General features: G+C 37.7%; 1 protein-coding gene across 1 annotated transcript in view; it reads left to right on the forward strand.

Moving 5' to 3' along the window:
- Positions 1–11001, forward strand: part of mcf2lb (mcf.2 cell line derived transforming sequence-like b) — a 37538-nt gene extending 26537 nt beyond the window's left edge. Inside the window, exons 14-33 of the mRNA XM_059342749.1 lie at positions 685–746; positions 843–928; positions 1111–1177; positions 1268–1383; positions 2385–2454; positions 2554–2646; positions 2729–2821; positions 2904–3029; positions 4233–4454; positions 4562–4654; positions 5510–5627; positions 5764–5833; positions 5941–6047; positions 6260–6352; positions 7849–7914; positions 8071–8148; positions 8525–8631; positions 9827–9939; positions 10029–10132; positions 10660–11001. Of these exons, the coding sequence (XP_059198732.1) occupies positions 685–746; positions 843–928; positions 1111–1177; positions 1268–1383; positions 2385–2454; positions 2554–2646; positions 2729–2821; positions 2904–3029; positions 4233–4454; positions 4562–4654; positions 5510–5627; positions 5764–5833; positions 5941–6047; positions 6260–6352; positions 7849–7914; positions 8071–8148; positions 8525–8631; positions 9827–9939; positions 10029–10132; positions 10660–10739 (1964 nt within the window). The 3' untranslated portion in view covers positions 10740–11001. The remainder of the gene's footprint in view (positions 1–684; positions 747–842; positions 929–1110; positions 1178–1267; positions 1384–2384; positions 2455–2553; positions 2647–2728; positions 2822–2903; positions 3030–4232; positions 4455–4561; positions 4655–5509; positions 5628–5763; positions 5834–5940; positions 6048–6259; positions 6353–7848; positions 7915–8070; positions 8149–8524; positions 8632–9826; positions 9940–10028; positions 10133–10659) is intronic.
- Positions 11002–15777: the final 4776 nt, after the last annotated feature.

A 15777-nucleotide genomic window follows, 5' to 3' on the forward strand; every position in this document is an offset into this window, starting at 1 on the left:
AAGCCGTATTTAATGTAATCACATAGACAGTCCCAGCATCAATAAACAGCCTCAGAAAGTTAAATTATCACTAGGTTGTCTGGTTCTAGATTAATAAAATCCAGGTAATCAAAAAAGTACAATACTAAAACATAGTATTCAAAAACTTTGAAAATGTAAAAAGAGTTAAAACTGTTTTTCACAGTTGCAGAACTCCTCCCTCTTTTTTTGTTCATTTATTTGTTTATTTTTTCTCTTTTATTTGTGTGTTTCTTCTACTCCACCCTAATAATTTTTATCCCATCTTAATTCAGTTTAAATCTATTTTCGCTAGACTCTGCCCTGTATATGTTTGTAAAATGATGAAAACCAATAAAGAAAATAAAGATAACAAAAAAACTTTAAATACAGCTTCCACTACTTAGCATATACAGTGGTGTGCAAAAGTTTTGGCACGCCTGACAATTTCCATTTTTTTCTTTTATAAATCATTGGGTGTTTGGATCAGCAACTTCATTTTGATCTTTCAAATAACTGATGGACACAGTAATATTTAAGTAGTGAAAGTTTATTGGATTAACAGAAGATGTGCAATATGCATCAAAACAAAATTAGACTAGTGCATGTTGACAACCAAAACTTGCACACATGATCTTTATTCTACTGACATTTATGCTGTCTCTTTTTTCTCATCTCCCTCCACAGCTCACAGAGCAAAGCAGGAGAAAAAGTGCTTGGAGACAGACTCCGGGACCAACTGTGAGAAAGTGAGTGGAGTATTGTCATGTTACTGTTTGTGTCTGCACTCTGTCTGTGCAGTTGTATTGTCTGTCGCTTATCATGGTGATTGTTTTTTTTCCCAGGGAAACGGCCAACTGCAGAATGGAGACAGTAACAGCAGACATGCCTCTCTGTCAGAGGAGGAGGAGAACCTGGCGGTGCTCAGGAGGTGAGGGATCAGCCGTCGCTCTTTCATCTGTAATCAAATTACACAGCAGATGGACTGTGTGAAGTCAGTTTTCTCATTATCTACAGAGCTGTGCATCCTTCTTTTCTGAGTCAAATCCTTCATTTGATCCCTTTTTTTTGCCGTTCTATTCATCTCACTCTCTATTCTCTCCTTGCCTGCAGGCACGTTATGAACGAGCTGCTGGAGACGGAGAGAGCCTACGTGGAGGAGCTGCTCTGTGTATTACAGGTGTTTTTCACACCACAAAAAAAACAATCTTATTCCTCTCTGTGTTACACTTGTGTCTATAACTTCATGTTTTGTGTGTGCGTGTGACAGGGATATGCGTCTGAGATGGATAATGCAGCGATGGCACCCCTCATCCCTGCTCCTCTGCAGAACAAAAAGGAGGTTCTGTTTGGCAACATGCCAGAAATTTACCACTTTCACAAGAGGTAAAAGGGCGCCACCTGCCTGTCATCCAGTGTATTGACATGTTATTATCCAACTGAAGCGAATCGACATTTTGCTTAATTATATTCCATATCAGCAGCACTTTTATAATCATAATCAATAAATGATAAATTGATGGTTATTAAACTATAGGAAAAAGTTATTTTTCTTTAAACAAACAATAAAAGGATAATTATATGTTGTAAAAAGAAGAATTTATTCTATTCAACTGTTTATTGTTGCACATAATATAACATTTTACGTCCTTTTTTGAATATTTGTAAATGATTACAAAATTATTTGTGAATCATCTATAAACATGATTTGGATGCTATTCTAAAGTTGCAACTGATGATTGTAAAACCTTGTTAAATGGTTAGTTAATACTTTGTAAAGCATCTATAAACACAATTTAGAAATATATAATTGTTGCACAAATAATCATTATTTTATAGATTGTCAATAAAAGATGTAAAGGGTTAGGGTTGACCAAATGAATGCTACTTGTTGGTTTATGAATCACATTTTAACCATAAACGTATTATTATTAGCCCTGGTGCAACTTAATAATAGCAATCTAAATAATGTTTATAGATGGTTGGCAAAATATTTATTAACTATTTAACAAGGAATTATAATCACTGGTAGCAGATTTATAATAGCCATCAAAAATTGTTTGCAAATATTTGGTAATTTTGGCAATAAACTGTTAAAACAACAAAAATTATACCATTACTAACAATAGGTAAACATTTCATTGTTATCAGTAAAATTACTCTCATCTTAAGTTTGTATCATTTATTAGCAGTGGTTATTATACAAAAAACACACAAACCCCCCTCCCCCCCAGAAATTTCTATTTTGATTTATTTTCCATCATTTTTATTTTTGCGATCAAGGAAAAATCACCAAAAATGTTGCTATTTTAATTTGGCTTTTATCTGTTTTTGCAAATGAGCTCTTCAGTTTTCATCATCTTCACATATTTTTTGTTTGTTTCCAGGACGTTTCTGAGGGAGTTGGAGCAGTACACCGACTGCCCCGAGCTGGTTGGAAGGTGTTTTCTCGAGAGGGTGAGTGAATAATGACATTTCAAGCACAGAAGATGTGACTCCAGCTGTGCTGATGAAGACGTTTTTTGAATGCAAATTGTTTTCACTGCCGTCCTCTAGATGACGGACCTGCAGATCTATGAGAAGTACTGTCACAACAAGCCTCGCTCAGAAAGCCTGTGGAGGCAGTGCTCAGATTGCGCCTTCTTCCAGGTGAACACAGTCAGCACGGTCAAGTTTTTAAATAAATATTGTTAATCATGTTTTTTGACACAATTCTTTTAAATTTCATCAGGAGTGTCAGAAGAAGCTGGAGCATAAATTGGGTTTAGACTCCTACCTGCTGAAGCCTGTTCAGAGGATTACTAAATACCAGCTGCTACTGAAGGTAAGAGCCTGTCTGTTCAGTGAGATTATCTGGTCTTCATTTGTCGCTGTGAGCTGCATTTTTACTGTGATTCTGACCACAGGAAATGTTAAAGTACAGTAAGAGCTGTGAGGGAGCTGCTGACCTGCAGGAGGCGCTGACCGCCATCTTGGGCATCCTCAAGGCTGTCAATGACTCCATGCACCTCATCGCCATCACAGGATATGAGGTGAGATATTAAACATACTTTAAATAGATCACTGACACAGAAGACATGTGGTGTTTGAATATGATGTTGTACAAAGCAGCACTGATCTGTGTGATGCATTCTGTTCTGGTGATGCTCTTGAATAGCACCAAGAACACTGATTTTTTTTTTTGCATACTTGTGTCTTAAATCTTTGGGGTTTAAAGATGGAGAATACCAATAGAAAGAGAAAATGAAAGGGATACATTCATACTATTACAGTAAAAAAAAAAAAAACTGTGAGAAACACAATACAACAATAAACAGGTCAAATATCCATTTTAAAAATAATTTAGATAAAATAAAAAAAATGTAAAAATGCAAAACCAAATGAACTACAATGTATACGGTGCCTTCGATGTTTTGTGGGTCAAATTAAAGGGATTCCAAATTATTAAGTTATTTAAATGTAAAATGATCAGACCTATTTTATATATTTTGTTTAGTTGTGTTTATTTTCCCAAATCTTTCCAACAATTGTCAAACTTACAGTGATTCCTTACTGTGATTTTAGTCAGTTTTTTCTTTTTTATATTAGTAACCGCCTGTTTGATTTGTTTGCCTGTCAATGGCAACATATCTGCTTTGTGCATTAGTGTTTTGGTTGTCTGCCAGAAGCTGTCATAAATATTTTTATCCAGTTTTAAGCCTCATATTTACAATACGCTTTTTAATCCTTGGTTGATTTGAAGAATGAATAAGGATTTTAGTCATCGGCTTGTTCTTCTGGATGTTAACCAAAAGCTGAGCAAACTTTAGCCCTGTCTGCAAGTGAAACTGCTTTATTCAGTGTTTTTACTGGTTTTAATGGGTGTGTCTGCTTGGCTCCAGGTAAAAACCTCCTGAAAGATATAATCCTAACTGGGAGAAGCTTAATGCAATCATGACAACTACTATAATCCCTAAATATAAAATACTATAAACTCCATCTTTTATTGTTTTGATTGAGAGGACCCCATCACCAGAAAATGACACATTAGCTAAGCACATCTGCTGAATCACTGCAGGTCAGAATACATACCCTCCAGATGAACAATGGCACATAAAACAAAAAACAGAAACTAGAGAAAACAAATGGATTAAAGGAAAAGAGGTGGCATTGTTTAAATCAAATAATACCCTCTATATAGTATTTTTAACAGCAGCATAATGCAGTTGAGCATCTTTTACTCTTTTTGTCTTCAGGGCAATATGAGCGAGCTGGGTAAGCTGCTGATGCAGGGCTCATTCAGCGTGTGGACGGAGCACAAGAAAGGTCATGCCAAGGTGAAAGATCTGGCCCGTTTCAAGCCCATGCAGAGGCACCTGTTCCTCCATGAGAAGGCCCTGCTCTTCTGCAAGAGGAGGGAGGAGAACGGGGAAGGCTACGAGAAAGCTCCATCATACAGCTTCAAACAGTCTCTGAATGTGAGCACCTCCACTGTTGAAAGAATATTTGCTGCATCTCTCTCATACTGCCACTTTTTTGTATAATAACATTTTTAATATTTTTACCTTGCTATCTTTATTAACAGATGAGTGCTGTGGGCATTACTGAGAATGCAAAGGGAGACAACAAGAAGTTTGAAGTCTGGTGCAACTCCAGAGAAGAGGTGTATATTGTTCAGGTAAGATAAAGCATAGAAATTAAAGCTGATATTCTGCTCGACAACAAATCCCATGAAAGTGATCCAACTAATAATTATTGTCTTTGGAACCTCTGTAAATTCTTACTTGCACTTATTAGTATGAGAATGAAACTCAAGTCCAATGCATGCTAAATTTACTTTTTTGTTTTAGTGATGTTTGCTACAATAACAGTACATTTTTTGTGCCCAGCTGATTTTAGGAAATAAATATATGCACTTGACATTAAAAAGGAAAGGTGGAAAGTTTTTGAAAAACAGACTAAAACATTGCTTGTTTTTAGTCTCCTTTTATGGAATTTGTTGACAGCAAAATACAAAATAATGACAAGAATTATCCTTGAAGTAAAATGTCCTGCATGGCTGGGTATCGGTACTCGAGTAGAAGGAGAATTGAAACTTCTCCAGTCAAGTCCTAACTGCATTTGATCATTATGGTCCCCAGATCTAGATCCAGAAAAAAATATATATTTAAATGATTTTGCTCAAAGTCATTCACTAAAGGTGTTCTTCCATTTAATACGACTTATGAATGGCCCGCTACCGCAGCAGCTACAACCCAAACAGTCCGTGGTGTGGTTAGGCGTGTAATGTATTTGTGAAAAAATAATTAGGATAGGGAGGAGCTTCCATTCACATGATGAGTATCGAACACAGTAAAAAAAACCAAAGGTTTCAAATGAAGAACTCTATGCTTGGTAGCTCTTTAAAGATACTTGTTTTACTACTAGTATTGTAATTTTTAAATTATACCCAGCCCTGCCTTCAGGAAACAGTGCTAACTTTCATTCAGTTTACTCTGAGCTTGTTTAATATTTGTTTAACCTCCTGTTTCAGGCGCCAACAGCTGAAGTAAAAACCACCTGGGTAAATGAGATCAGGAAGGTTCTGACAACGCAGCTGGAGGCGTGCAGAGGTACAGAGAGAGGATGTGCTCTAAAACCCATCTCTAAATGTAATGCTCACACTGATATCCACGCTCAAACACAAACTGAAACAATGATATTTTATTAGTGATGACTGTCTCTTTGCAAAATGTTCCATCGTGTGGGGTTTTCAAGTGGTTGTTCTCCCTCTCTGTGTTTCAAAAGCCAGTCAGCAGAGGGCGCCAGACCAGGTTTTCCAGTTCCCTCCTGTTCCCAGTGGAGCTGTAAATCTCAGGTAAGTCTGTTTTCCTCACCTCCTGTCATTCTCAAATGAACTGTTTAATATGTGACAGTCTTTTCAGATGTATCCCACTCTTGTGCTCCACTTTTGTCCACAAACAGTCCATTCAAGGCCAGTCAGAAGAGCTCTAAGAAGGGAGAGGAGAAGAAAGCTGAACCCTGCAGCCCTGATACCAACTCCTCTTCTTCACCAAAGCCAGCAGGAAAAGGTAAGTGGAGACAATTGGACAGATGAAACCCTTATTTATATCTTTCAGCAAGCCTCTAGTATTTGTATATTATTGCGTACCTCTTTGTGATATCTTTTCCACTAAATCATATAACTTCTTCCCTACGTATTTCTTTCATTCCTCTGTTTATCTGCCTGACTTACCCTGCTTCTTCCTTCTTTTTGTCTGTCCCGTCTTGTTCTCTGGGTCAGATGAGGCTGTGACAAGCCCTACCTCAGACAGAGCTGCTGTGGCTAAAAAGCGCTTTACTTTACAGGGCTTCAGTAACCTCAAAGCTCAAAAAGGTAACTGCAGGCCATTTAGTCAATTTAATTGTCAACATATTGCATCACCATCTTCATTTGCAACGTTAAAAATGTTTTTCAGTGTATTTAATGGAGTCCGAGAATTATGTTGAGTCTTTAAAGACATTTTAGGCTTAATGTGTTAGCTTCATTTTTACTGTACAAACATAAGAGTGGTATCTATATTTTTTCATGAACCTAAGGACAAAAAAATGGATGTAATATTCTTCAAAGACATTTAGTCAGTGGGTCAAAAACTGCATGCTTCCCTCCACAGAGCCCTCAGCTACCGATGATAAAAGTTTTACATTACCATCTATGATGATCTTCCTGTCACCAGGTATCACACAGCTCTAGACTCAATCTAGCACCTAACCCTTTTTTGCAACTTTGACTTTTTATAGTAGGAAAAGCACAGGTTTTACTTATCATGTTAAAGCTGGAGTATGTGACTTTTTCATATAAATTAACATCTTAAGCCCTTGCCAAACCAGTTCACAGTGCTGATTAAGTCTATAACTGCCAGGGAAAGCTCTCTGTGTTTTGCACCTGAACTTACTTACTGCACAGAAAAACTTGATGAGAAAGCTGCTGGTGGCAGGGGAATGCAGCAAGCTCACCTGTTGGTTTACATCAGCTCATGTCGGCAGTGTTTTTGTAATTACTCTCACTGCCAGCAGGGGGAGACAAAGTTTCTGCACTACACTCTTAATTAGACCTCTTCTTTGCTCAAGTGTTCCAGTAAACCTTGTTTGTGAACAGTGTGACACTGAGCCAGCATGCAGGACCTTGAAACGGATCAATTGACCCCTCAATTGACTTATATTATTAGTTGCACTGCTTTTCCTACAATAAAGTCAAAACGTCTCGTCTGAAAGAGGCTTCTCTTGCTGAACTTTTAGCAGCATTCTGCAGGTGCTTTCCTTCCTAGATTTAGTTTTCTACCTCTTTCTACCTCTGTGTTAGTCCCTCAACGTTTCTGATCCAGCTACAGTCATGGAAAAAAGTATTAGACCACTCTTTTTCTTCAATTTCTTGTTCATTTTAATACCTGGTACAACCAAAGGTAAATTTGTTTGGACAAATATAATGATAACAACAAAAATAACTCATAAGAGTTTAATTCAAGAGCTGATATCTAGACATTTTCCATGGTTTTCTTGATAATAACAAAAATCATTCAGCTCTTAAATTAAACTCTTACGAGCTATTTTTTTGTTGTTATCATTATATTAGTCCAAACAAATGTACCTTTGGTTGTACCAGGTATTAAAATGAACAATAAACTGAAGAAAACAAGGGTGGTCTAATAATTTTTTCCATGACTGTATTAGTTTACTGTGTCATTTTAGTCAGAGCTTAAAACTTGCTGTTTTCCCATATGATGTGTTTGCTTTTCTTATCAAAATTCACATTTTTAAATGTCAATATTTTGCGTGTGCTTTCTTTTTCTTGGCTTGACAATGATCCTTGTCCTTTCTTTTTCTTCTTTCCAGGATCTCCCACAAGTCCCGATCACAAGTCAAAACGTCAGAGCGACCCCACACCTTTTGGCTTCAAAGGTATTTAGCCTATAACTGCATTTGCTCCTTTTCTGGTTACTTGTTCGTCTGTGATGCCTGAGCGCAGCCTAAATCTCTAAAAATGATGAGTTTCATTGGCTGTAGCTGCTGCAGGACGAGTGACTTGCTGTGTTTCTATTGCCTCCTGTCCCTCAGATGCAGGTCCTCCCCCGCTCCACCTGAGCAGGGCCAGGTGGTTCAGCACCTCTAGTCTCTTACAGACAAAGTGGAGAGGTACACTGAGATGGGTCCTCTGTTTCACTATTATAAAGCCACTGTAGTCTTTCTTAGTTTTTGCTTTGCTGTTTCACGTCTCCACGTTCCTTTCAGAGATAGTGAAAGTCATAGAAATACACACTGATATGGAGGAAGTTCTGCCTGCCACTTTCCTTTGTTTAAGTCAGAGGTTAAAATATGGAGGTGCATGCCCGTCTGCCCGGTCTTGGTAATAGTTTTGACACTGTCATGCTGGGATTCCTGGGATTAGATGTTCCTCTCACTCTTTCACTCTTTGTAGATCTCTCACTGCGGGTCACGCACATGTTCAACAGCAGATGGAGATCAATGTCGCCGTAAACTGAATACCTGTGTGTCTCTCTCCTCCCTCCAGGCTGGAACAAAACCTCCCTGTCGCTGGATGCCTCAGAGGAACATGACGGCTATTCCAGCGCTGAGGATCCTCTTAACTCTGACCCAGAGGACGACGGCAAGAAGCTGGTGAGTCACTGTGTGTGACAGACTTGTGTCAACCTGCCTGTGCTTGTATTCATCACATTTAAACATTCAAATTATGCTGACAAGGCTCCCATTTTATTTAAATGAGACGCTGATCCCCACAAGTTAACCTGCTATTTTTAAAGTTCAGGATAGAGTTTGGCCATGAGGTGGTTGTGAAAATGCCTACGGTAAAACTCAGGGAACACATACAGTATGTCCTCTAAAGAGACAAAAACAAGTCTGTGCACAGACTTTTTGCTTTAACAAGATGTGAAACACTTTTTTACCATCATCTGATGGGATATCTAGGTTTAGTATATTATTACACATGTGATTATTAACAGTTGAATTAATAACATGATCAGATTATAATGAGTCATTTTAATGTGAACACTAATTTGCCTTTTTTTTACCCACATAATATACTATAGGTCAGTTATTATATGTTCTGGTAAAACTAACTTTATTTATAAACATTTTCTTATTTCTCATTGTGTATTTCTTTCCATTGTGGCAGATCAGTTTAGTAAACAGCTTGTAATATACCACATGATATTAATAATAATATGCTAATTATCCAGTTTAAATGTTGACGTTTCAATTACATTTTCTTTCTGCGGCAGGTTTTGTTTGGTCACATAGAGGAAGTAGAATAACAACAACACATTATCATGCTGTCACTTATTGAGTTGTTTCGGACAAAAATAATCTCATTAGTATGATAATGTGCACAGCTTGTTTTTACACAAATCTTATTCTCCTGTCATCATTACCGTAATAATGTGAACAGCCTATTTTCTACATTAAAATAATATACTAATATCACAATATTTAAGCTTTTCCTTGCATTTTCAATTTCTATATTATAAAATAACAGTTTTTAGATCAAATTTCCTATTGTGTGTTACCATGTGTGTTGCTGTACTGTTCTACACACCTCTTAAAATTGTCAGGTTAGGCCTTCTATATCTCTTTAGCTGCTAAAAGCTCCACTATATTCACCAGCGAGTTGCTAACTTTGTCTAAAAATATTAAGAATAATAAATATTAATGTTAGTGTAGCTTTAGAGTTGACACGTTTATTGGTTTGTCCAATAATTGTTAATGTAACTCTTGATTAATTGGACTAATTTTCTAATTTAACACGTTATTAATATTATATCCTTTTCTTTTTTCTTATCTTCACTTTGAACAGAGTGCTGGCAAATACACAGTGATGGCCGACTATGAGAAGAGCGGCGCTCAGGAACTCTCAGTGAAGAGCGGAGACATGGTGCAGCTGGTGAAGGAGGGGGATGATGGACAGTGGTGAGAATACAGCCTGACTGTTGCCTGTGACAAAAAAAAAGTATTGCAGCAGCACTGCTATAATGGTACTTGTGTGTGTGGTCTTGCAGGTTTGTGCGTAACCTGAGCAGCTCTAAGGAGGGCTGGATCGCTGCTGCTAATCTGATCACACTCATCGGGAAGTCCAAGTCTTGCCAGTCTCTCACCAGCTCAGGTATTCAAACAAACAATCCTAAATAAAATGTGAAACATGAGCAAACAATTGTTAAAGGGATAGTTCAGAATTTTTGGGGTGGGATAGTATGAGCTACTTATCCATAGTCAGTGTGTAACCTACTGTGGATGCAGTCCACACACCGCAAATTTGAAGAAGCAGGCAGGAGAACCAACCTATGGATGGGGGCAGCAGAAGACACTATATTTGAATAGTTTTACTGCTTTACCTTGCTGTCAGTCATTTACAGCAGGAAACTGAAGCCATGATATGCTTTTTTTAAACAACCAGACAAAAACAGTAATTTTACCTCACAGAACACTGGACTTGCTTGTCTAATGCTGCCTTTAGTGATTAGTTTATTTGTGTTTATTGTAGTTTAGTTGTTTTAAAGCAGAGCATAGATAACTGCTTCAGTTCAGTTCAAACTCCAAACTCCAAACTGGGGAAACTGCCGACCTGCTTCTACCGTAGTCTGATTATAGATAAGCACCCCATACAACCCCATCTTTGTGTGTTTCTATTAGAAGGCAGTGGCTCTGGAAACCTCAGCACATCATCCAGCTGCAGTGAGACGTACACAAGCTTCTCTGACATCAAACCCTGAACTCCTCAGCACTTACTCCATCACCAAACTGCCCTCGCAAATGCTGTCATCACGTGGCTGTGCTCTGTGCTGTATTGCCAACATTGGTACTGCTAGGAATTTCATCAGGTGTCCACAGAAAGCTGTATTTTTTTCTTTAAAAAAAAATCATGCACACATGCACCAGTTATAAAGATAATGTTATACAATGTGCACATGTTATAGACTTGACTGTGGTGGAATTGTGCGGTGAAGAAGACTGAATGCTGGGTAGATTATACATTGCAGACACAGTATAGTAACGTGATCATCCTCGAGTCATACACTTGCATATTATTTTTTGTAATGAAGAACGGAGGATCCCTGTTTTTATAATGTAAAAGATGTATGAATGGGCCAGCGGGACTGATCTCAGTTAATGCATCTATTTGTGTTCACATGAAAAATGGAGAAAGATTAGGGATTGTATGTGGATGACAGTTGTCTTTATGTTCATCTGCACTAATTCACCCAGACAGGAGTTTATAATTCCACTGTTACTGTAAATAGAACAGAGAGAGAGAGAGAGAGAGAGAGAGAGAGAGTGAGAGAGAGAGAGAGAGAGAGAGAGAGAGAGATGTGTACAGCTTGTTGAATGAATGTTTTCTGAGAGTCTAATCACGCCCTGTCTTCTGCTTTTCCTTGTACATGTGTTTATTTATTTGTAAGAAACAAAAAAGTCCACATATATTTAGTCACTTTTTAATTACAGTCTTTTTACTCTCTTCCTGTCGTTTGTCTCACTGTTGTCACTAGAAACCTGTTCTGCCACCAGCTGCCCAGACTTTGTGTATAAGCTTTTTGTCTTTTTGGGGTCTCATGGTCTAACTCTGTGAGTTTCATGTACACTACAGTTTAAAAACGTTTCTCCATGTGAATAATTAGAGATCACTGTATAGCGCTAACTTATTTCCTGTGGAGGGATCATGTCTTGAATGTAGATATTGTTCATTAATAACTGTCTGTCATAAAATGTTTGTTAATTGAGATGCTATATTGTACATTAAGTATGGTGACGTCACTACTTTGTGACTTGTCTAATTTTTTTTTTACATAAAGGACTTGTGATAATTCAGCCACTGTCCCTTCTTGTGTCTCGTCTATAGATACCTGACTGCACTGCAAAGTTTGCTGGAAAGGAACTAAGTAAATTTACTCAAGTACTGTACTTAAGTCCAAATTGAAGATACTTGTACTTTGAGTCCTTTCTTTTCTTGCCACTTCTTCTACTCCACTACATTTAAATTTAATTACTAGTTACTTTACAAATTAAGAACTTTTATTAGGCCCCGAGCAGGCAACAACCTGCGAGGTCCCTATTGTATTTCGAATGATTTTTTTTTTCTTCTTCCCAAATGATCGCATTTTTCACTGCCTGAACATACCCCAAAACTCATGAAACTTTAAATATAAGTCACACCATAATCTATTGTCATCCTGAATTTCCACCACTAGGTGGTGCTATAATAAAGGAAAGTGCGTTTTGGCTAATAACTCCCACATACTTTATCGCACATTCAAAAACCTTATATCCACGCGTTCACTGAGTTTTGCTGAATCTCGTGCTATAGGCCACGCCCTTTTTCGCATAGAGTTTTTTTTCACAAATTTGCAAAATGTCGTAAACATACTTTTTCGAATTCCTAGGCAATTTCTGAGTCTGAGTGACATGAAACTCAAGATCCTACTTCCCCATGAGCCCCTGAGGCTCTGTGCAAATTTTGGCCGATGACCACTAGGTGGCGCTCTTTAAATTGAAGTATTTTATATCTCCAAATCAGTTGGTCGGATTAACACCAAACTTGGTATACTTATTGTCAATGCCCTCCTGAGGATAACCCTTGAAGGTTTTATTGATCGGCCCCTAGGTGGCGCTCTGGTGGCAGTCTAATTTAATATTTGGCGCTGTGCCCAGACCATAAGACTTAAGGCAATGAAATTCATTATCATTATCATGTTTTTTATCTTTTTATCTATGTTATTTACTTCATACTGCAAACAAAATCTACCTCTGGGTACAAATAGAGTCCTCATATACATACACACACACACACACACACATACACAAGAGGCACATATCACACATCATTCAACTTAAGACAGTGGGAGTTAAGAAATGGCAAGTTAGATAAAAAATTAAATTAAAAATTATTAAAAGTTCTTAGAGGTCCAGACTATACTTAGATATTGATGTGAACTAAAATACGAATAGCAAAAAAAAAAGAAGACAGAAAAATAAACAAAATAAAACAGCAAAATAAAATAAAACTTGTTTGGCTGTAAAAAACGTAGATAAAGGTTAAAATGTATGTATGTATGTATAGAAATAGTAAAAACATACATAAAAGCAACAATAAATAAACACCTGTGCAAAGCATAGCAGGGACAAAACTGTTTTTGTGTCTTTTTGTTCTACACCTAGGGATTATAAACCTACGCCCAGAGGGGAGGAGCTGAAACTCTGTGTGCAATGGATGGGAACTGTCATTTAAAATTGAACCAGTAATGCGCTGTAATTGTTTTGTGTTCAAGGTCTCCACGTTGAGCTGTGGCTCACCAATCAGTCTGCTAGACGATCCCAGAGATTGCCCTTGTGAAGGGACTTCTGGACCAGCTTCCTACCAAGAGGTCAGATTCCTTTTTCCTGGGGAAATTATCTCAGCAGGTGTTTTGGGAACCTATAATTTAAGCTGGTGGTGAGGAGACACGCCTAGCTTCTAACTGCCTTGGTCCTGACACCTATCCTGCTTCCTCCAGAGTGGCACCTGTTGAGAAACCCTGGTATACAGATACCACACTGGCCACGCCCGGTTATGGCAGCTCTCCTCTTGTTGATCTGTGCACTTGGAATTTGCTAGGTTAATTTTAGTGGCTGTGAAAATAAGCCTCAAGGATAGTTAAAATTTATTTGGCTAGGGTAACCAATAAAAACCTAGTTATTACACACCACCTTTTAATACCAAAAGATTAAAAATAAAAAATAAAATCTAAGGTCCTTATAATACCAAAAGATTAAAAGTAAAAAATAAAATCTAAGGTCCTTATAATACCAAAAGATTAAAAATAAAAAAAATAAAATCTAAGGTCTTTATAATACCAAAATATTAGAAATAAAAAATAAAATCTAAGGTCCTTATAATACCAAAAGATTAAAAATAAAAAATAAAATCTAAGGTCCTTATGATACCAAAAGATTAAAAATAAAAAATAAAATCTAAGGTCCTTATAATACCAAAAGATTAAAAATAAAAAATAAAATCTAAGGTCCTTTTAATACCAAAAGATTAAAAATAAAAATAAAATCTAAGGTCCTTTAATACCAAAAGATTAAAAATAAAAAATAAAATCTAAGGTCCACTACTTCACTTTAAATGCAATTGGAAATGTATTGATAGTATAGCAAGGTGCAAGCTCACAGCAAAAATTGATTTCAAAGTGATTACTTAAAATATTCAAAAATCTCAATAATAAAATGATTATAAACTACTGAATGTCTTACCATGATATCCTAACTGTCTGTGTTGAATGAAGCTGTAGCTGGGTATTAAACTTGAAGGTTTTGGAGAAGTAGACGTGAGAGTTGTCTGGCCAAGAAACTCTTCTGCAATGCCAGGCTGCAGGCCTCAGTTGTGACTCTCCCCTCTGGTCAGAGTTGGAGCGATCCTGGACTGGTCCCTGGGTCCTGGCTTCAGTGTGGACTTGGAAAGAAGACTTCTTTAATCGATCATCGACTGGCGTTGGTCTGGTCACCCTCCTTCTCACTCGTCTCTCGTCTTCACCGGTCAGATTGGAATCTTCTTTCTTGATGTTGATGTCCTCACTCTGTCTTCTTCTTGATTGTAGAACTGGAGTCTTTTCCCCCCGATGTGGTCGATCAGGTGTCGTCCTCAGCTCTTGAGAGTCGGTTGAAGAGTCTTGCAGCTCCCCGGGAAGGATGACCAAGATTATTTCTTATGTTACAGCTTCTATACTCTGCTGCTCATCCTTTCAGAGCACTTCCTCCTTGCCACTCCTTGCACCAGTCCTCTCATTGGCTACATCTCTCTTCTGGTTTCCACTGCCGCCATCTCTCGGACCGTCCCTCTCCCCTCTTCTTCACCTGTCTCCTTCGGCCCAACACGTTCTGCACGTACACCATGTCTTGGCCCGATCCTTCCTCTTTGGAGTTTCCCTTTGTCTACTAGCTTCGCCCTGTCTCAATCACCTTATTACCAAATCTCCAACGATCAATCCGGTTACCACACGTTCTGATACTGACCTTACTGCATTCATTACACAGTTTTTCCATCAAGTCATATCAACATTTTACACTCATCATTTTACATACAATCATCATCAACTTTTTCATTAGCATCTTTCTCACAATAATCATACTAAATCAACATCAATCATTACAGTGCCATTTGTGCATCACATTATTTATTATGAAAGCGTCCAATTGTCCCCCACTGTTGTTACCCTGCTGGAAAGTCCCTGATTTCCAGTCTCATACCACTTAGCTGTGTGTGTGGCCAGTAGAGATCTCAACTCACTTGACAACTTCACTATTTGGTTGACTGAGTTTTTATTTTTCAATGAGAGGTTGCCGTCGGTGTGTGCGTTACAGGGTCCAGTCTATACCACCCCTATGAATTTCATTGCCTTAAGTGTTATAGTGTGGCCACGGTACCAAATATGAAATTAGACTGCCACCACAGTGCCACCTAGGGGCCGATCAATAAAAACTTAAAGGGTTATCCTCAGGAGGGCATTGACAATAGTTGTACCAAGTTTTGTATAATAATGCACAAACTATCCCTTTAATCCTCATACAGTGTCTGAAGGAGGACTCTTAACTGATATGTATAAGTTAGAAGAGGCAGGTAGCAATGGTGGAAAGTAACTATGTACATTTACCCAAGTACTGGACTTAAAGTAAAATTTTGAGGTACTTTTATGTACATTTTATGTAACTTTGTACTTCTACTCCTGCTCTTTATATTAATGCGTGAGAAATAATCACACTATATAACATTTAATA

This window comes from Centropristis striata, chromosome 10, assembly GCF_030273125.1.
Source record: "Centropristis striata isolate RG_2023a ecotype Rhode Island chromosome 10, C.striata_1.0, whole genome shotgun sequence".
Taxonomy (NCBI): Eukaryota; Metazoa; Chordata; class Actinopteri; order Perciformes; family Serranidae; genus Centropristis; species Centropristis striata.